The 22432-nt window shown below is 49.0% G+C and overlaps 1 protein-coding gene across 2 annotated transcripts in view; it reads right to left on the reverse strand.

The window, feature by feature from the left end:
* The window catches only part of RSPO4 (R-spondin 4), a 41517-nt gene extending 34729 nt beyond the window's left edge, over window positions 1-6788 (reverse strand). The window contains exon 1 of one of the 2 annotated variants that reach the window (XM_050807320.1): window positions 6632-6788. In XM_050807320.1, the coding sequence (XP_050663277.1) occupies window positions 6632-6710 (79 nt within the window). In that variant the 5' untranslated portion in view covers window positions 6711-6788. The remainder of the gene's footprint in view (window positions 1-6631) is intronic. The other variant, XM_050807318.1, reaches the window with a different exon arrangement.
* Between the last annotated feature and the right edge of the window lie 15644 nt (window positions 6789-22432).

The following is a 22432-nucleotide window of genomic DNA, read 5'->3' on the forward strand; positions in this document are numbered from 1 at the left end:
GAGGTGTTGATGCAGGAGGAGATTTAGGGCCCCAACACATGATTCCACCTTCCAGGAGCTAAAGTCCACACACCTGGGGAATGATGTCGCTGTCAGATTCAGGGTGATTAGAAACAAGCATCTGAACTAAGGCAATTGTTTGGAGCTCCAGAGACAGACTCTCTGGGCTTACATCCCAGCACCCCTGTCTGTTGCTGTACCACCCACTGGGCCTCAGTCTCCTCAACTGTAATATAAAGATCCTCCTGGAATCTGCCCCTTACAGCTATCAGGAGGGCCTTCATTAGGCCATAACTGAAAGGGCCTGAGCACAGAAGATGGGCTCAGCTGGTCCAGCAGCCTCCACACTATTTTGACAACAGTAAGAAATACACTTTTATATCAGTACACTAGTACACATATCCACATGCATGCACACACTCACATACATCCACATATATGTGCATGCACACTCACCCACTCATACACACATTCACATATGTGTGTAAACTGAAACACATTCCTTAAATAGTTTTCACACTTGCAATGCACTCTGATATATTCTAAAAAGGAGGTTGGCAAAAACTGTAGCCTCTGGACCAAATTTGGATGTTTTTGTGTGGCCGGTGAGTCAAGAAGAGTGGAGTATGTGACAGATCATATGTGGCTTGCAAGGCCTAAAGTATTTACTATCTGACCCTTCGCAAAAAATGTTTGCTGACCCCACTCTATTTTATTCAGTTATATTCCATTCTGTTCTGTTCTGTTCCGTTCCGTTCCATTCCATTTCATTCAAAAATGCTGGCTATAGTTAAATTTATTGCCCTCACCTGCTGATGCATCATAACCCTCAGTTTGGAAAACTTTAAACTAATGGGAGCTTCAGTTTTTTCACCAGACGGGAGGACGGATGAATAAACCCTATCCATGTGACACCTTAGCCAAGCAACGTCCCCTCTTTGTCTCGGATTCCTCAGCTGAGGCTGGGACCACCACCAGCCTGCTCTCAAGGGTGTGTTGAGGTGCAGCCTCAGAAGTCTTGTCCATGATGTTCTCATTGGTGGATCTTAAGATCCCAATAGTAAATATTTTAGGCCTTTTGTGCCACATACGATCTGTTGCATATTCCAATATTCTTAGCTTGAAGGCCATGTAAAAATAGTCCTCTGGCCGCAGAAATGGAGGCACATCCATCTCTGCTGTCCTTTTCAACACCTGGCCCAGGGCCTGGCCTAGAGGAAGGACCCAATAAGTATTTCTTCATGATGATGGTGACCGGAGAATGGCACCCAATGCCTTCCATGATGGGACTCTGGCCCAATCTGCAATCAGAACTTCACTTCCTTTGGCCATGTGGTCCCTTGTGCCCTTCCCACCTGGCCACACTCTCCCATCATCCTGCAGAGGTCCTTACCCTACTGCCACCTCTGCCTGACAGAATCCTAAATCCTACTCCCCCCGATGGGGTTCCTCTCAGACGCTTCCACCTTGCAGTCCTGGCAAATCACTGACATGATTCATTTCTATATCTATTGCACAGGCTTCGGAGCCTCCAAAACTCTGGGTCCAGGTCCTGGCTCTGCAGCTGTGAGCTCCTGGGCAGGCCATTGATGCTTTTTGAGCCTCGGTTCCTGTGTCTGGGAAACAGGCATAACACAAGGCAGTGGCAGAGTGAGGATGCGAAGCCCCACCTGCACAGTTCCCGGCACGTGGCTCGCCTCCCTCCTTGCTCCGTGGCCTCAATCTCAGTGGCCTGAATCTCCTTCGGTGGCCAGGCAGGGGGGTTGGATAGTTTCCATCCACAGGAGAGGGAGGTGGGGCAATGGGATGGAAAAGCAGCATCTCTTTTGCACCCAGGCTTGGCTTCAGAATGCTGAGTGGAAGAAGGATGGCAAATAAAACTCGATTGACCACCTACTATGTGCCAAGAATTCAGCTTTCCATTTCTCAGCCAGCCCCTATGTTATGAAGAAACCCAAGCCGAGAGGCCCAAGGTTACGTTCTATTAAGACTCAGCGCCATTCCCTCAGTCCTCAATGTCCAGTCATTACCCACCCCCGCCCTGTAGGAATCCCCTTCAGAACTACGCCTGCATCTAAACCTGGCTTCACCTGGATGCCAGCACTCAGGGGACATACCTTGTTCTGTGCCCAGCGATGGCTCCTGCTTGCCCAGGGCTTGGTGCATCTGTCTGTGTACAGGAGACAGTGCTGCCTGCCTGGCCCTCCGCACGGGGCTTTGCAATTTAAACGGAAGTGTCATATTCACTCCACATAATGGGCCTCTGGAGTGGGCACCGCCACAGTCAATTTACAATAAAGAAAAACAAGCCCAGAGAGAGGAGAAGATTTGCTTTAGATACATCACAAGCAAGAGGCGGAGGTGAGCTTAACCCACGTGAGACCCCACTCCCTTCTGGTCCAGGGCATGTCGGCTCTGCTGTAAAATGGGAAGGGAAAGTGGTCAAATCCTCATGAAGCCCCTACTGTGTGCCTTCGGCCCCCTTCCCTCTTGGACTGTGGTACATCTTCCCAATTGCTCAGAGGTGGGTGCAAGTTTTCCCATTTCACAGATGGGGAAGCATGGATGGGAGAAGGCATGTGGCCTGCTTAATGTCACATATCTAGGGCAGGAGAGCGCTCAAGGTTTGAATCCAGGACTCTTCACTTTGCCCCTTGCTTGCTCAGGTCTAGAAAGATCCAGAAACTCCATGTGAATGTGGGGGTCCCTCCCCAGCAGGCCTTGGATGTCAGGGAAAGTCAGTCACAGGCTGGCACCTCCTCCTTGCCTAAATGGACCTCCAGATCTAGGGATGCGAATCAGAGCCCCCTCACTCTGCCGGACTGTCCCATTGCCAGGACACCCCAGCATGTTTCAAAAAAAAGTCCCCCCATCTGGTTCTGATTCATTTATACTTAATTAATCAAAATGTTGTTTTGTAAGAGACACTTGAGATCCAAGAATCTTTCTCAAGTCTTTTATTTCATTCTTTCTTAGAAACAGAAAAATTGGGCTTCATTAAGAAGCAGTTACGCCGGAGCCTGAGGAAGGATGGGTCTGTGGGAACCAGGCCTCAAGGGGGCTCAGACAGGGCAGATGCCAGCCCAGCAGATCATTCCTCGGGATCGTGCAGACCTGGCCAAACGCTAAGGCCAAAGACTCAGGCACCGGGGAGACTGGAAAAAGGTGGGAAAAGGTCATCCCTCTGTGTTGGCCGTTCCCCAAGGACAGGCCCAGGGCTGCTCACCTGGGTATCTCCAAGGTCCCCGACACAGAACCTGGCACAGAGGCTGCCCTGTGAAACTTGTTAAATGAGCAAGTAAATGAATAAATGAATGAAGTACTGCCAACAGCCAGGTGTTTTCAGGACACATTCTCCTGCCAAAGTTAGATAAGGTCAAAGTTGGTAGGACCCTCAGGGATTGTGTACAGAATTTTCCAAGCAGATGCCTTATGAGAAATGGTCTCTGATGTGTAACATATTTGGGAAAGGTCACTCTCTCGCTTTCCTTTTTTTTTTTTTTTTTTTTTTTTGAGACAGCGTCTGTTCTGTCACCCAGGCTGGGGTGCAGTGGCACAATTACAGCTCGCTGCAGCCTTGATGTCCTTCCTGGATTGAAGTGATCCTCCCACCTCGGCTTCCTAAGTAGCTGGGACTACAGGTGTGTACCACCACCACCATGCCTGGCTATTTTTTGTATTTTTTATAGAGACAAAAAATGTATTTTTTGTAGAGTTTTGCCATGCTGCCCAGGCTGGTCTCGAACTCCTGGGCTCAAGCTATCCTCCCATCTTGGCCTCCCAAAGTGCCGGGATTATAGGCTTGAGCCATCACACCTGGGTTACACTGTCTATCTCCACCTCTTCAGCATGCTCTAATAAGTCTCACCGCCAAGAAATCTGCTAAACCCAGCATTTCCCAATCTATTTGACCAGAACTCCTGTGGCTGCCTTGCAAAAGATGCTACAGGAAGGGTTTATCTAGCTCTGGTCCCCACTCCAGTGCCAATGGGCAACTGAGGCTATGGGTGGGGGATGGAGAAAATCTACTCACCCAAGGTCACATGACACAACTGGGTCAGGGGTGTGACTGAAATCCAAGGCTATCTCCGTCGTATCCAACAAATAAAAGGAGCCCTAAGCCTCTTCTGAAGATGCTAGGCAGGTGTGTGTCCCAGAGGCAAGAGATCAGGTACTGGAGGAGGGATGCCGAGAGCCCCTCACCAAATTGCAGCCATATCCCTACCCCCTCACTGAGCTCCTGGGGAGGTGGTGGTGAGCTGTAGATGGGGTGGGGGGCAAAAGGGGCAGGATAGAAATTTATCATTTTTCTTTTCTTTTCTTTTTTTTTTTTTTTTTTTTTGTCTTTTTTGAGCTGAGAAGCATCTTAAAGTCTTCTAAACCAGCTCTTTTTTTTTTTTTTCTTTTTTGTTGTTGTCATTGTTGTTGTTGAGACAGAGTCTCACTCTGACACCCAGGCTGTAGTGCAGTGGCAAGATCTTGGCTCACTGCGACCTCTGCCACCTGGGTTCAAGCGATTCTCCTGCCTCAGCCTCCCAAGTAGCTGGAATTACAGGCGCCCGCCACCACACCCAGCTAATCTTTGTATTTTTAGTAGAGACAGGGTTTCACCTTGTTAGCCAGGCTGGTCTCAAACTTCTGACCTCAAGTGATCTGCCTGCCTTGGCTTCCTGAAGTGCTGGTATTACAGGCATGAGCCACCACACCTGGCCTAAACCAGCTCCTCTTTAGATGAGGAAACTGAGGCTCTGAGAAGGGAAGACCAGCACACCTCAGAAGATATCTTCTCAGCATTATGTCAGGCAGATTGGGATTCGAGCCTGCTTTGCTACTCACCTGCTGTGCAACCTTGGACAAGTCAGTTTCCTTCTCTGAACCTCAGTTCCCTCATCCAGAAAACAAGCGTCTCTCCTCTCCCTCCACTAGGCCATTGTGAGTAGCCGAGGACACAGTGGACAGGAAATGAGAATGATTAATACTTACCAGCACCCGTTAGGAGCTACTCATTTCCCATACACACTCAGTCTTGCCCACAATCGTCCTTATGAGCAGGATACTTAAGTAAAAGATGGGTTAATGAAGGGAAAGGGGGTTTGTTTGATTTTTTGGTATTGTTTAGAATGGAGAAGGATCTCAGATATCTTCTAAAGGACCCTCAGATGGGTAAAGTGAGAATTGGAGATGCAAAGTGACTTATCCAAGGTCACTCAGTTGGTAAATGGCGAAGCTGGGATTTGAACTCAGTTGACCTGGCTCCAGAGCCTATGCCCCTAACTACTAAACAAAGGCCATTCACAAAGGAGCGTCCCCATAGAGTCCCAAACTCACCCCAGCTCAGCTGAAAACCACATGCCTCTCCATTCCCTTGTCCCACTGTCACAGCAAGAACTGGAGCCTCTTGGGCCACAGTCTCCCTGACCCCATCCAATCCCACCTCCCAATTCTCCTACAGCCTCTGTCTGCTTTCTGCTCTGTTTCAGGAGTGACTGTCACTGTAGAGCTTTCACACAAATGGAAGGCCCCAGAGGGCAAGCCATTCTCTCTCATTTTCTCTCCCCTTTATCCTTGCTCACACCCAATGCCAAGGCTGGAAAGAGAGAAGACACCAGCTGGACAATTCAGCAGTTATTTAAACCAGTCTGAGCCTTGGAATCCCAGGCTTTATTAAAACTGGATGACCCCTGTGTCATGAGGATATAGTTGGGATTTGATGAGCTAGGACATGAAAAACCCCTGGCACAGTGGCTGGCATTCGGCTGCTGATCTTAAGAGTGGCACCTGGAGGCCAAAGGGCTGCCCAGCTCAGGCAGGCGATTTGCTCATTTGCTCACCTGCTTACCCTTCTCTGAGGCACAGTCTCTACCAATTCCTGCTCTACAGGGACAGCCTCCAACCCACCTTCTGAGGATGTTCTGACCCTCACAGCGAGGCTGTGGCATAGGACTCCCAGGTGAGAGTGCATGGGGCCCCTGGTACATTTGTGATCTGAACCTTGGCTCATCTTCCTAGCGGCCTGGGAGGTCAAGATGGAAAAACTAAGGCTCTCTGAGGGGCTGGACTTCTTCTAGGCCATCCCCTATTAGAATAAATGAACCTGAACTCAGGTCTCAGGTCTGGCTGAACTCAACAGAGGGGGCCACGGAGGATCACTGCCCTCTGAGAGGTGACACCAGGAGTCAGGGTGAGTGATGAGGCTGGGACTGGGGCCTCTGGACTCCCAGCCCAGGGCTCTCAATGTCACTTCCTGGCCCAGTGTGGATGCTTGGGATGACTTCTAAGCCACTGAGTCTGTCTCCTAGTCCCTGTGCCCCCCAGTCTGGGTCTTGAGGCTTCTGTCTCTGCACGGAGCCGTCCTCCTTTCTGCCAACCATGTGGCTACTACAGAGAGCCCTGCTACCCTCTACCTTCTGGGAGAGTCTCCTTGGCCCACCCTGGCTCAATGGCTTGCTCACTGGGTGCCCTGGGCCTTAGTCTCCCCATTTAAAGTGAGGCTGAGACTCATCTGGAGGAGCAAATGATCCAGGGCGCCAGGCACCAGGCAGATGCCCCCTAAGCCGCCACCCCCGGCCTCCCGGCCCCCGGTCTGCCCAGCAGCGCCTGCCCGGCTGCCCTGTCCTGTCACCCCCCGTACCTTGCTTCTTCCTTCGGTTCAGGGCGAGCATGTCCACGGCGTGGGCGACGAGCAGGAGCAGGCAGAGTGGCGCCCGCATCTGGGCAGCCTGGTCCGGGCTGGCGCTCCCCGGGCGGCCCGACGGCCCGGCGGCGGCGCGGAGGGCGCGGGGGCTGCTGTGGGCGCGCCGGGCGCATCCGCCAGTCGCGGGTCAGTACGGACGCCAGGGACCCGCGGTCCGCCCAGAGGCCAGCAGCCAGGTCGAGTGAGGGCGTTGGCGGAGCAGGGGTACTGCCCTGGCGGGGAGGAGCCGGCGCGGCGGGGGCGGCGCGTTAACCAACTCGGGGCCCGGGAGCGCGGGGGGAGGGGCCGGGGGTCGCCCGGGTCAGGGTGCTCGAGTTCGATCTGTCCCGCAGCGCGCGGTCTCGCGTCTTTCCCGCCCCCGGCACTGCCCCAGAGCACGTGTACATGCCCACTGCCAGGCACAGGTACGCAAGCGCGCGCAGGTACAGATGCACGGACACCCGGAGACCCTTACGGTCTCCCGCGCCCCCTCCGCGTCTGTGGTTTTCTTTCCCTGCCCCCAGCCCCCTTTCTCTGTTTGTTCCTCCCTCTAGCCCTTAAGGACCACTCCTTGGCTCCTGCTTTCTCGGTCTTTCCGCGGCCCGCGCTCCCCCGCTCTGCCCCGGACCCTGCCTGGCTGTTCCTGCATCCTTTACTCTTGCTGATGGTCTCTCTCAGGCTCACTGTCTCCTCCTAGCTGGGCCTCTGGTTCTCCCTTTTCTCTGTCTCTCCCTTCAACCCCATCTCTCCCCTTCTCTCCTCCTGCAGGGTGGGGTGTTTGCGGGGCTCCTGCTGCCTGGTTTTCTCTTTTTCTCTCTACCCTGTCTCATTCTTTTAACAGAGTCCTGAGCCCCTTCTGGCCACTAACCCTGAATGTTTCCTGCGCAGCCTGCGGGGATCATCTACTCTGACTCAAAGTGACCAGCACCTCATAAATCCGCTTGTGACAGGGCTGGAGACCTGGACTGTGTTTCCTCCAACCTTATCACCAGGACTGGGAGCAGCTGATTCGAGTTTAACCCTTTCAAAGCAAATTCCTCCTTCAACCCAACAGCACGCTTACCTCTCCTGTCACTATACCCACCAAAAACAACAACAATAATGCCAGCTGTCATTTGTGAGGCATATATGGTGGGCATTGCTAAGAACTTTACATATAATAGAGTCTTCAAAACAACCCAATGGGTTGGGTTTCTATTCTGAGTAACCCCACTTTTCTGGGGAGCAAAGGGAAGCTCAGAGAGGCCAAGTGACTTGCCCCAAGGCCACACAGCAGGTCAGTGGCCATTCTGGTCCAGTGCCTGTCCCTCTTAGCCACTTCTCAGGCACAGACTCATCAGAATGGAAGGGGCCTTGTGGAGGCCCCAGAAAGGAGGCCCAGCGGAGCTTACATTTGACTCTCTCTTGCTGAACAATTGTCCTTCCTTTTTTCTTTTCTTTCTTTGTTTCTTTCTTTCTTTCTTTAGATGGATTTTTCACTCTGTCACCCAGGCTGGAGTGCAATGGCATGATCTCAGCTCACTGCAACCTCCGCCTCCTGGGTTCAAGCGATTCTCCTGCCTCAGCCTCCCAAGTAGCTGGGATTACAGGCGCCTGTCACCACACCCAGCTACTTTTTGTAGTTTTTAGTAGAGACAGGGTTTCACCATGTTAGACAGGCTGGTCTCAAACTCCTGACCTCAAGTGACCTGCCTCCCTCAGCCTCCCAAAGTGCTGGGAGTACAGGCGTGAGCCACCCTGCACAGCCTGTCCTCTTTTTTACTACGTGTGAAGTTTGCCCCAAAAGAAATGGAAGGTAAATGCTGGTACCTCCTCTAGCTCCTTCTCCCAGTGCAATGAGGGACACTTGAAGGCATAGCAGGGGCAGGAGAAACACACAGAGAGTGTGGCAGCTGAAGGTACAGCCCTGGCCTGGCCATTCTTTCTGTGGGGCTCCGAGAACACTGGCAGACAACATGGAGATCTTGGTGGAATGTCAGAATCAGCCCACCCAAACTGCTCCGTTTCACAGATGAGGCCACTGAGGCTTCAGGACTGGGGGTGCCTAGATTAGGCCACCCAGTGAGTCAAGGACAGAGCTGACATGGGCATCCAGGTATCCCATTGTGGTCACCAACAGGGCCTGCAAGGCCCTCTTGTTCTGATATCTCTGATGTCAATCTTTCCTACTGCCCCACCCCTCTCTCTTTAGCCTTAGAGATTTCAACTCTTGATTATTTCACAAACACCACAGGCCTCTCACACCTCTGAGCTTTTCATATTGTGGGGCATCTCCATGGAATACCGTCCTATATCCTACCTCCTTCTTCGCTGCCTCTGCTCCAGGAAGCCTTCCCTGATTCTCAGGCCAGGTCCAGTGCCTCCTCTGGGCATCCACAATCCCTTTATCACAGCTCTGATCACATCAGGTGGTAACAGTGGATGTGACTGTTCTTCCCTCTAAACTGTCATCTCTTTCAAGCCAGAGCCAGACACACAGCCGTGCTCAGAATGTTTGCATAATGAATGCATAAATAAATGAATGGTGAATGAATGAATTCTCCAGATGCACAAGTCTCCCAGCCTGTACATGGAATGCAGGTACTTGGAGAAACGAGGTGACCCCTGAAGATCAAGCTGTAGGAAAGTGGAAGTCATCCTCTGCCCCACTACCCCCAGTACTAGAGCCTCCAAAGTCCAAAGGGGACAGCTTCCATATGAGCAGGGCCAGAGAGGACCCATGTGCATTGTGAATTGACAGCCAGCCACATGGCTCTGCAGGACGAAGCTGCTCACCCCTTTTGAATTTCTTCCCCTATTCATTCCCCACTGCCTTCGCTCTAGCTAGCCTCATGTTTCTCAGACTCTTGTCACTCATCCTGCGGTTTTTGCCGTTCTCTCTGCCTGGAAAATCTTGCCCCAGATATGCTTGGGGCTTGTTTCCCCTCGATGTTGCCTCCTCAGAGAGGCCCCCTGTGACCACTCCAGTAAAACGGACCACCATTCACTTTATAAACTCTTGTCTTGCTTTACCTTCCATAGTACCTGTTCATGTCTATCAGTTCCTGTTTGCTTGTTTGTGAGTTCCATGAGGACAGGAATCTATTTTGTCCCTATGTGCCCTATACTGCAGTGATTAAGACATACTTGTGGAACGGATTTTTTAAAAAAATGAATGAATGAATAAGCACTCATTCATCCATAGATTCATTGCGGGGCCTCAAGTACTTTCTGCTCTCTTAGGCTCAGTTTCTCCAGTTGTTCAATGGCACAGATAGGATTTTGTGTTCTGTGAGAGCCCCTTTAGTGCTTCCAGAATCGGATATTTCTAGGGTTCTAAGGCCCAGAACTCAGGGCCCTTTCTTGCCCTGAGATGCTCAAAGGGTGTTTGGTTCTCTTTAACTATGGGGGCTGTCTGAGCATCTCAGGCTGTTATCCAGTTCCCCAATACAGGTGCCCAGGGAGGCTAGCGATGCTGATGGCATGCTCCAGGGGGTATGCACCCAAGGGGTGTCAGTTAAGGCACCATTGTCACAAATAGATGAAGACAGCTATAATGGCTGAAACACACTAAGCTCATAGTATGTGTTCCTGATCAGCAGACCCTTCTCTGTGGGATAGCAGGAGCTCAGATTCCTTTCAGCTTGTGTTCTGCCCTGTTCAGTACCTGGTTTAAAGCTCATCAAGAAGGGGCAGGGCTTATGGGAAGTACAGAGACTGTCTACCCATGTCCCATTGGCCAGAACTCAGACACATGGCCACACCTACCTGCAAGGGTGGCTGGGAAATGTACTCCAACCATGTGCTAGACAACACACAGGAGGAAAAGCAAGAGTTTGGTGAACATCTGGCCCATTGACCAACGTTGGGCCACCCTCATTTCTTGCCCTAGTCATGCAGTAGCTCCTTCCTGTGTCTGCTCTGACCCCTACAAGCTCTTCTTCTTAAGCAGCCAGAGGACTTGTATCATGCACTGGGTGAAGCCCAAATTTCTCCTCAGAGATGCAAGGGCTGCCTGATGGCCCCTACTAGGGGTCACCCTAGCAGCCCTTGCATCTGCTAGGGTGACCAACTGTCTGGTTTGCCAGGGATGGAGGGGCTTCCTAGGATGCAACATTGACCTGTGTGTAGCCTTGTAGAACACAACCACAATCAAGATACTTAAATGTAACATCATCACGAAACTCCTTCATGCTATCCATTTATGGCTCTGCCCTCCCTCTCCACTTCCAGTCCTAACCCCTAGCAACCTCTAAGCTGTTCTCCATCTCTGCAATTTTTATTTTTTCGAGACAGGATCTTGCTGTGTCACCCAGGCTGGAGTGCAGTGGCACGATCACGGCTCACTGCAGCCTCGATCTCCTGGGCTAATGCTATCCTCCTGCCTCAGCTGAGTAGCCTGGACTACAGGTGTGTGCCACCATACCTGGCTAATTTTTTACTTTTTGTAGAGGTGAGGTTTCGCCATTTTTCCCAGGCTGGTCTTGAACTGCTGGGCTCCGGTGATCCTTCCACCTTGGCTTCCCAAAGTGCTGGGATTATAGGAGTGAATCACCACACCTGGCCTCCCATCTCTATAATTGTTTTCACATAAATATTATATAATGGAATCATGCAGTATGTGTCTTTTTGAGACTGGCTTTCTTCACTCAGCACAATCTGCGTGGAGATTCATTTTAGTTTTGCATGTATTAGTTATTTGCTTTTTACTGCTGAGTAGTATTCCGCAGTATGAATGTAATATAGTTTGTTTAGCCATTCACCCACTGAAGGACATTTGGGTATTTTCCAGTTTTTCATTATTAAGAGTAAAGGTGCCATGCTCACTTGGGTATAGGTTTTTGTGTATCCTCTTTGGTGAAATGTCTGTGCATATCTTTCACACATTTTAAATTGGATTTTTAAATCACTATTGTGTTTTAAGAGTTCTGTGTATATTCTAGATAGTAGTTCTTTGTTGGTTACGTGATTTGCAAAGTGTGAGGTTTATGTCAAGGTTCATTTTGTATTTTTGTTTATGTTTTTTATGTTTATGTTTGTTTATGTTCATTTTTAATTTTTGTTTATTAAGAGGTTCATTTTTTAATTTTTGGTCTGTGGATGTCCAGTTGCTCCAGTATGCTTTGATGTAAAAGCTTTTAATTGCTTTTACTCCTTTATCAAAAATTAATTTGGCATGTTGGTATGGATTTCCTTGGAGCTGTCTCCTGTATTCCATGGACTGTGTGTCTTTCTGTCTTCCAATACTATACTGTATTGATTACTGTAACTGTATAATAAATCTTGAAATTGGTAGATGGATCCTTCTAACTTTATTCTTCTTTTTCAAAATTATTTTAGCCATTCTAGTTCCTCTGCCTTTTCATATATATTTTAGAATAATCTTGTTTATATCTACTGAGAATCTTGCTGTGAGTTTGATTAGAATTGCATTAAACATGTATATGAATTTGGGAAGAATTCACATCTTTACTATATTGAGTCTTCCAATCCAAAAATGTAGTATTTCTCTCCATTTTTTAGATCTTCTTTGATTTTTTTAAATAAATGTTTTGTCATTTTCAGCATACAACTCCTGTGCATGTTTTGTTAGATTTCTATTTCCTTTTTTCTCTCTTAGAAATCATAAACGGTATTCTATTTTAAATTTTGCTGTCCGTGTTCATTGCTAGTAGATAGAAATACAATTGATGTTTGTGTGTTGATCTTGTATCCTAGCACCTTGCTGAACTCATATATTAGTTCTAGGAGTATTTTTGTAGATTTCTTGGGTTTTTCAACATTGACAATTGTATCAACTGCAAATAGGGACAGTTTTATTTCTTTCCTTCTGATCTTTGTGTCTTTTGTCTCCTTTACCTGCCTTATCAAACTTGTTAGAACTTCTGGCACTATGCCGAATAAGTGTGATGAGCATAGTCATCCTTGTTCCCAATCTTGCCTTGTTCCCAATCTTAGTGGGAAGGCATTCAGTCTTTCACCATGACATTAGATTGTAAGACTTTCATAGATACTCTTTATCACCTTGAGGAAGATCCTCTCTGTGGCTACTTTTCTGAGCATTTTTAAAAATTATGAATGGTTGCTGAATTTTGTCAAATGTTTTTCCTGCACATTGGTATAATCATTTAATGTTTATTCTTTAGTCTACGGATATGGTATATTACACTGATTGACTTTTAAGTATTAAACCAACCTTTCTTCAATGGAATAATCTCCACTCAGCCATTCTCCATTATATACTGCTGAATTCTACCTACTAATATTTTGCTGAGGATTTTTGTGTCTAAATCCATGAAGAATATTGGTCTATATTTCTCTTTTTTGTTCTGTCTTTTGTCTGGTTTTGGTAGCAGGGTAAATACCAGCCCCAGGAGCACCAGAAGAACAAGGCTTACCAGAATAGAATTGCAAGGGTTCCAGGCCAAGTGCGGTGGCCTATGCCTGTAATCCCAGCACTTTCGGAGGCTGAGGTGGGCAGATCACCTGAGGTCAGGAGTTTGAGACCAGCCTGGCCAACATGGTGAAACCCCGTCTTGACTAAAAATACAAAAATTGCCGGCGTTGTGGTACATGCCTGTAATCCCAGCCACTCGGGAGGCTGAGGCAGGAGAATCACTTGAACCCTGGAGGCAGAGGTTGCAGTGAGCCAAGATCGCTCCATTGCACTCCAGCCTAGGCGACAAGAGCAAGACTCCGTCTCAAAAACAAAAACCAAAACAAAAAAGAATTGCAAGAGTTCCAACAATTTTACTGTCATTGGACCTAAAGCCCACAAAAGTAAATGAGGACTCACATGCTACATTTAAACAGGGAAACTGCCGCCTGCTAAAGTAAAGTATGAAATAGGACTTGAAGTTTCAACTGACGCTAATACTAAAATGACTCAGATGTTGAAATTGTCTGACAAGGATTTTAAAGCAGCCATCATAAAAATGCTTTGGCAAGAAATTATGAAATCTCTTGAAACAAAGGAAAACACAAAATCTCAGCAAAGAAATGGAAGTTATATAAAAGGACCAAATAGAAATTTTAGAAATGAAAAATACCATAATTGAGGGAAAAAAACTTTGCTAATGGACTCATTAGTACAGTGGAGATGTTCAGTGATGGACAAATACCCCAACTCTCTATTGAATGGCCAGGATGGCCGGACGCCTAAAACATGCCATGCTGTCTCGTACCATGCTGTCGCCTAGAATTCCCCAGCCCTGCCATGCTGACTTCAGAGGGACTGAGCTTCAGTTGCCCACGGTACTGTCTGGATAACCTGTCCTTCATGGGCTGCCTGCCCTTCCTGTTTCACTCCTTATGCTCCATGCTATGTTTCTTGGGATCAATTCCCAAATCAATTTCTTGAACTCAAATCCTTGCCTCAGGGTTGGCTTCTGGAAACCCCAAACCAAGACTCATTCTTACTAATTCTCATGACAACCTATACGGTTTTGCAGGTAAAACATGGAACAGCACCTAACCCAGAGTGAGTTCTCACTTGTAACTTTCATTATCGGTGCCTCAGTTTTGTTATGTATAAAATAGAGATGTCGAACCCCCCACCCTCTTCCTCTGGACTTCTTCTTGTTCTCCTTTTAAATAAAAATCTCTGCAAACCCACCTTTGTTCTTTGTTTTACCTGTTCTTTCCCGAGGGAAGGCAAACAGCCTCGTCCCTGTGGGATGCTCAGGCAGACAAAGGAACTGCTTCAAGCCAGCCACCCCTCCTTCACCAACCCCAGTGGAATCCCAGGCTCCACAGTCAGTTGGGTTGTTGTTTTTTATAATACCAGTGTGAAATAAATTGAAAAATTACCCATAAAATACAGGTTTTCAGCAGCTGGCCTGAAATTTCTTTCCATAAACAAACAAGTTTAAAGAGATGCCTGATGCCACCCGCCAATCCCTCCCCCAGACTTTTATATCCCCATGTGGCAGTGGGGTCTGCCGGGAGATTTGGCCTCCTGGGCAAAGGCAGGCTGCTGGGGGCCACAAGTCACCCCTAGGTCTTTGGGACTGATTTGTACTTCTCATCTGTGTCTGTTTGCTCCATGAAGAATCCCCCAGACTCACCCCCCAGCTCCTACACTCAGCATAGACTTGGGAGCCAAACTGCCTGGATTTGAATCAGAGATTTCCACTTATTCAGTGTGACTTCAAGCAAGTTACTTAAACCTATCTCTGCCTCAGTTTCCCCCACTGATAATACTGATAATATTAGTACCTATTTCATAGGATTGTTTGTGGATTAAATTAGTTAAATATACATGAAGTTCTTAGGATGTGGCACAAGGCCATGCTGTATAACTGTTAGCTATTATTAGCTGTCCAGGCGGAAGAAAAACTAGGATAGAAGCTGCAGTAGGAGGCCTAGTGACATTCTGATTTTCTCACAATAAGCTTTCTCTGGAGTTTCCTTCAGGGTGTTTACATAAATGCTTGTCCAACACTCTGCAGTTTGCAAAGCATGCTACATCTGCTATCTCGTTTGGATTAACATTTAAGCCATGGAAGGAGTCAGGACAGGGGTTGTGATTATCCCCATTACCCCTAGTTTACAGAAGAGGAAACTGAGGCCCAGTAGGTGAATTGACTTGCCCATGGTCTCAAGAAGGGGTAGAGCCAGGACCCCATTTCTGTAACTTGAGGATCCAGGACGCATCTTGATTTTGTCACACACTGAGAGCAGGTCAGAGCCCTCCTGATCCTGCATTGCACACTGAAGCTTGAACCTCATCCTAGACCACAACATAACCCTGGTGTCAGATGGGGCTCTGACCCCGTGCTTGATCACAGGCTGAAGCCCAGATTAAGCCTCAGTTTCGGTTTGAGTCAGAATTCTGAATCTTGCTTCACACTAGGCCCTGACTCCAGCGTCAGACTGATTCCTGATCTTTGTTATAGACTGAGTCCTAATCCAGGTCCCATATTGACTCACGATCCTGATTCCACACTGTGCCCTAACTCTGGCCCCAGACTGAGCCCCCAGTGGGAGCCTCTAACTTGGAACTCCATCTCTAGCCCCATCCTGAATCTGTTGTATAAATCCAATTGCCCATCTTCCCCAGGCTTTGGTCCATCTACCTGAAAAACAGAGTGGGGAAGAAAGTGCTCAGCACCCTTTGGAGAAAGCCCAGGCACCAGAGCAGAATTTACAATCCACCGCAGGAAGCAAGACCCTCATCTCATCTCCTGTGTTTGCAACTTCCTCCAACTCCACCCCAGCTGGGACAGCCTCAAAGACCCCAGTCCTCCTGACGCCAGAACTCTGAGGAGTTCTATTGTTTAGGTGGTTTTCGGTTTTGATTACTTAATACAGTCATTTCTGGTTTTATATTCACAGCTTTGGTCAGCTGGGATAGCGTTTTTCTTCTTCCTGTGGTTGAAGTTGTAACACTATTTCAGACAAAGGAAAAATCTTAAAAACAACAGTGAAAATATTTTCAAAATATGTTCACAATCAAGTTAATACCTTGGTAATTGGCTGGGGAAGAGAAGGGAAGGACAAAGAGAGATTTTTCATAATGAAGGGACAGCAGGTCTCTGGTGGGTTGGGGGACAGCAGGGTGGGGGCCAGCCTTGGGTCTCGGTCTACACAAAGGTGGTAATGGGCTGGGGGAGATAGGGATTGGGAGTTGGACCCAGGGCAGTGGAGGAGAAAAGCTAAGGTCAGGCCTCTAAATGTCCCACTCTGGAGGGAGTTAGGACCTGGAGCCTATTATTCGCTGTGTGCCCTTAATTCTGGGCCTCACTTTTTTCATCTGTGAAATAGATTCAATAACACCTGCCCAAGGAGGACTCTTGACATTAAAAGACAAGGTGGCTGCAAAGCACCCAGCACAAGGCCTGACACTGGGGTGTACAAGTAATAGTAGTTGATGCCATCTTTATTATTTGTATTCATGGTTTGCCAGCCCAGAGGCCGTAGAACCTGGTAGTACAGGGAAGCCTGAGTCAGACAACCTGGATTCAAGCCCCAGTTCTGCCACTTGCTACTTATGTGACCTCCGGCAAGTTGCTGAGCCTCTCTGAGCTTTGGTTTTCTCCATAAAATGGTTTGGTTATCCCCATAAAATGGGGATAGTAACTGAGTTGTTGTGAGGATCAAATGTATGAATGTGTGCAAACACTTAGAACTGTGCCTAGCGCATAGTCAGTGCCCAGTAAGTGTCAGCTACTATTATCTGCTCAAAAATATTTCATGCATATCTACTATGTGCAGGTTGTGAATTGATTGATCGATTGGTTCTTTTTTCATTACTAAGCACTAACTGTGTGCCAGAGAGCAGTGAGAACCGAAGACACAGTAGCTTCTATCAAGGCCCTCGTCACCTGGTGGGAGACGGAGAAGGAAAGAAGGCAATGACAACAAGGTCAGGTAAGTTCTAAACTCCAGGCATAGGGGAGGAGCTATGGGAGCCTAGGGCCAAGGCCAGAGAAGGGTTCACAGGAGTTAAACATTCATTCATTCAACAAGTATCTACTGAGCACTGGCCCAAGGCTGAGGATTCAGCCAACCACCACAGGTCCACATCTGGCCTTCCTAGAGCTTGCAGCCTAGCGGAGGAGACAGGAACAGTGAACACACACACACGTAGATAACATGATGGTGGTGATGGTGAGTGATACGATGAAAACCAAAGCCAGGGGAGGGGATAGAGACGGAGAGACGTGATCAGGGAAGGCTTCTCTGCAAGGTGATGCTGAGCAGAGATTTGAATAAAGTGGGGGAACGAGTCCTGTGGAGGTCTGGGGAGGGCATTCCAGGTGGAGGGGCAGCAGATGCAGAGGCCCAGAGGTGGGTGTGAACCTGGGGTGATGAGGGAGGCAGAGGGAGAGAGTGGAGGGGGCAAGGGTATGTGCAGGAGGGAAGCAGGGCAGGAGTGGGAGCGCAGTGACTAGCCTGCATGTATTCCTAAGGAGATGGGAAGGAGAGGCGGGCAGAGGAGTGAAGGAGAGGAACCAGGAGCTGCCACTTTTGAGAAGCACTGAGAAGAGAAGCAGAGGTGGGTGGGGAGGGGGATGAAGGGCCAAGACTGGTTGGGAGGGGCCCTGCTTGCTGGAAGAGGAGAAGACTGGGGGAGGTGTTCCAACCTTCACAAGCCACAGGCAGCCACTGAGGGACATTAGACAGGGAAGGGATGAGATCAGACCCTGGCATTAGAAAGGCTGGAGTTCTGGGTCCTTCATGCCCTCTTCCTTAATTCTCACAACAACCCATTTCACAGGTGGGGAAAATGGAGATCCAAGAGAGGTTCAGTGACTTGCCCCATGTCACTCTGAAAGGATGCAGATCTGGCTGCTTCCAGCTCCCCCTGCTCCTTGAGTTCCCTGCTGTCTTCCCTGGCCTCTGTTTCTGGGCCCAAGAACTCCCAGCCCTCAGCACCCACGGCCTCCCCCTGGCTTACCAAGTCCTCAGTCACCTCCTTCCTGGAGGGCTCAGCCAAAATCAGACTAAGGAGGAAGTAGTGGGCACCCACCTTCTGGCTTTCCTTATTCCTAGGACCAGTTCCCATCTGAGGATCCTCACTGCCTCCCTGCAGTCCCTTGAAACTTCTGATCATTCAGCTCCTGGGAGTTCCTGGGCAAAGTTATCCAGGCCCAGGTCCCCAGCTCTTGACTCTCCTCTCATTCCCTCAGTGGGTGCCCTGCCCACACCAGGATGGCATTCACTGTCCAGGTGCTTGCTGACTTGGGGGGCAGGCTGAGTGCTGATGAGTTAATGCCCCCCAGGAGCACCCCTGAGTGGATGAGGATGGGAGTTGGTGGAAAATCTTTTCAGTTCCCTCGCCCCTTGGGTGGGACAGTTCTGTTGCCAGAGTTCCCAGTGGGAGGGATGCCCGGTTGCCAACTTGATCCTTATCCCACCCTGTGCTTGTTTCTTTGGGATTGGCTTCCAGGTAATCCATTTGGATGGAAATTCTTATTTCCAGGTCTGCCAAGATAACCACCAAGCCTAGTCCATTCTACCTGCAAAATAGTCCTCCAACCCTTGCCTCTGTGACTGCCAGTTCTGCCACAGCCTCCTGCATCTCCTGTTTGTACTCATGTAAAGGCCTCCCAAGTTGTCCTTTTATTTTGCCCTTGCGGTCTACTCCTCCTCCCTCCCAAGGAGCCAAAGGGGTTGGGTTTTAAGGAAAACCTGACCATGGCTGCCTGCTGTTCTCAGGCTAAATAGCACCCCTGCAAGGCCCACAGGCAGCCTCCCTGACCGTTTCTCAACATCTCTGACCCAAGCCACACTGGTCGTCTTCCCATTCTTCAAATACACCTACTTATCACCTTCTCAGGGCCTTTGCACTTGCTGTCTCCTCTGGATAGAACACTCACAGTCTCCCATGGTTAGCTCAATCCAGGCTTCAGCTCAAATGTCACCTCCTCAAAGAGGCCTTTCCTGACCATGCGATGGAAACGCCCATCCTTCACCACCACTCTTGACTCTCTTAGCTTTGCTTCGTCTCCTTTGAACTGTTTCCCATGATCCGAACTAGCCTTTTTTGTTTGTTGTGATGATGATTGAGCCCCCAAAAGCAGACACCTCGTCTGCACACACTGGGCATCTTGCTGGCTGCGGGTGTTGAGCTGTGAGATGGGCTATGTTCTTGCCCTGCGGGAGTTGATAGACTGGTTGGACAGAGGCTGGAGGGATGAACCAGTTGTGGAAAATGCCACAAAGGAAGAGGAGTGACCGGCTGCAGGGAGAGTGGGAGGGCACACTCACTTGGGTGGGTGGATTCTGTGTAAGAACAGAGACCTACCAAGGTGGGCGGATCACTTGAGGTCAGGAGTTCAAGACCACTCTAGCCAACATGGTGAAACCCCATCTCTACTAAAAATACAAAAAAATTAGCTAAGCGTGGTGGGGCACGCCTGTTATCCCAGCTACACAGGAGACTGAGGTAGGAGAATCACTTGAACCTGGAAGGCGGAGGTTGCAGTGAGCCGAGATCACACCACTGCCCTCCAGCCTGGGTGACAAGAGTGAAACTCCATCTCAAGTAAATAAATAAATAAATAAATAAATAAATAAATAAGCTAAAATAAAGTGCAGCTGCATTTGCCTCCCAGGGCAGCCCAGGTGTAAGCTGTGCAGCTTGGTAGAATGTCTCCATGGCTCCTAGGGGGTGGACCAAGAGAGCTGCAAACACTCATACTCCAGCAGATGGAACTGGTCAGCCCACAGCCACATGGCCATGTCCAGCTGCAAGAGGCTGGGAAATGTAATATTCTGCAGGCCACCCATGTGCTCAGATAAAAACCGGGGGAATATTATTCAAGAGAAAGGGAGATAGAGTGTGGGGGATGGCTGGTGATCCTTGCCATAGGCATCAGCAGGAAACCACCAGCCCCCACTCCCCTGTTTCTGCGTGTCTGTTTCTTGGTCCTTCCTGTGTGTGATGGAGGGAAAGATGGCTGTGTGTGATGGAAAGAAAGATGGTCCTGAATGAGCCTGATTCCACTTCTGGGTTCCCACACCCTCTGGTAATTCCCTCCTTCCCCCAGTTTCTGCCCTCTTATCTCCTACAGCGTCTCCAGTCCTCCTTTGCTCCATTTCTCCCTCTCATCATAGACTATCATGGAAGTTCTGCCTACAAATGTGGCGGCTGCTGCCTCACTCCTCTCTCCATCCCCTCTGGAAGCCTAGTCTCTCCCCAACTTCCTGCTCTGTTGTGTAGCTCACTCATCAGGGACCAGTCTCTCTGTCATGAGATCCACTTTTTCTCTCCAACCTCCCTGTGGACCTCTGTCCTGTCAACATCCCTCCTAACACTATCTGTGACATTTGACCACTTGCTGGAATCAAAGAATGTGGGCTCTGCAGTCAGGCAGGACAGAAATGAGGATGCTTCCCCTCTCTCAGCCTCAATGATCTCATCTGTAAAATGGTGTGAAGAATGTCCACTAACTAATTGAAACAAATTTTTATTTGCAGCCATGACGTACGATGCATTTAAGTAAGCCTATACAAGCACATCTGAAGGCAGTGATAACACAATCAGTAATACTACTGGGAGTGCTTAGCTCTTACTGGGTGCTAAGCTCTTCACATCAGCTCAGAAATGTGGCCCCTCCCATGGCCCCGCCTGCACTCTTTTCTCCTTTTTTGCTTAACTTCCCTTTTGTTGCTTCTTTCTTGAGTCCATTTGTGGCTCTGTTCTCTCTTCATCTCTGCAGCTATCCCAAATTCTTTTTTAAATTTTTATTTATGTATGTATGTATTTATTTTGAGACTGAGTTTCACTCTTGTTGGCCAGGCTGGAGTGCAATAGCGCGATCTCGGCTCACTGCAACCTCCACCTCCCAGGTTCAAGCGATTCTTCTGCTTCAGCCTCCCAAGTAGCTGGGATTACAGGTGCATACCACCCCACCCAGCTTATTATTGTATTTTTAGTAGAGAGAGGGTTTCATCATGTTGGCCAGGCTGGTCTCGAACTCCTAACCTCAGGTGATCCACTCGCCTCAACCTCCCAAAGTGCTGGGATTACAGGCATGAAACACGGCATCCAGCCAGCTCTCCCAAATCCTTTTCCCAGCTCTGACGTGTTGCCACACTTCATCTACCTGACTGGACAGCTCCGCTTGAAGTCCTGTGGACATCTCAAACCCAGGGTGTCTAAAATCAAACTCAGCCTCTTCCCTTGCAGGCTTCCAACTCTGGAAAGGGCCCAACCACCTACTCAATGGATCTGTGAGCCAGGTCCTCCTCTCAGGCCCTTCCTCTCTTCCCCTGGCCCCAGCCTTCTTCCCCACTTCCCCACCCTTCCCTACCCCAACGCACACACAGTTTTCTCAATTGTTATTTCTCACATACTGCATTGTGTCACCCCACCTGGTCATTGTCCTGCCCATGTCCTCTCAGCACTCACCTTTCCATGTCCAAGGAGTCTTCTGCAAACACCTGCAGCTCTGCCTGAAGCCAAGGTGCTGGAGAACTAAGAGTCCCCAAGCAGCCCTCAGCCAATGACTAATGGGAGGTGGTGGATAAATGCCAGCCCTCTGCCCTGAGTTGGGAGACCTGAGGTGTGCTCTTCACTGTCTCAAGAGGATCTCAATGGGGCTGAGCTCCCATTGCCCATATCAGCAACTCACTTACTATGCGTCAGTGGCTTCAGTGGCTTACTACAGTGTCTTCATTGTCTCTGGGTCACATAATTTTATGGAAGTCATAGCTCTTCTCCCTAGAGTCCATCTATGAAGCCACTTTACCTCTGTTTGAGAAGCACTGGTCTCCAGGATGACATCTAAGCCCGTTACCGGACATTCAGCATGCTGACCCCACCGTGTGTCTACCCTTCCATGCTTTGCTCATGCTCTTCACTCCTGCCTGAAATAATCATCACTTTGCTTAATGCTTATCTGAGTTGTACCTACCCTTCAAGACTCAGCTCAAGTTCACTTCCTCCAGGAAGTCTTCCAGACCACATTAATCCTTCGAGTGTTCCCCACACAGCCCCAAGAATCTGCTCCCTACATGTGGCACAAATAGTGCCTTGGGTCTTACCTGGTTTGTTCCTCCAGCAAACAAAGGTTAGGTTAGCATTTTCTCTGTGCAAGGCCCTGAGAGCTGGGAGAGCTGGAGACATGGGGGTGAGTCAACACAGACCCTGCTCTGAGGTCTGGGCAGTCCAATGGAAAGATGTCCAGGACATGGGGTTGGGCATTCCAGGCAAGACCATCAACTCCACGAGGAAAGGGACCATTTTAATTCACTATGAGAAATGAGTGAATCATTTATTTTCTTAGCTTAAAACAGGGGGTGGACAAGAGACTGACTCTGGCCCACCTT

Source organism: Macaca thibetana, chromosome 10 (genome assembly GCF_024542745.1).
Source record: "Macaca thibetana thibetana isolate TM-01 chromosome 10, ASM2454274v1, whole genome shotgun sequence".
Taxonomy (NCBI): Eukaryota; Metazoa; Chordata; class Mammalia; order Primates; family Cercopithecidae; genus Macaca; species Macaca thibetana.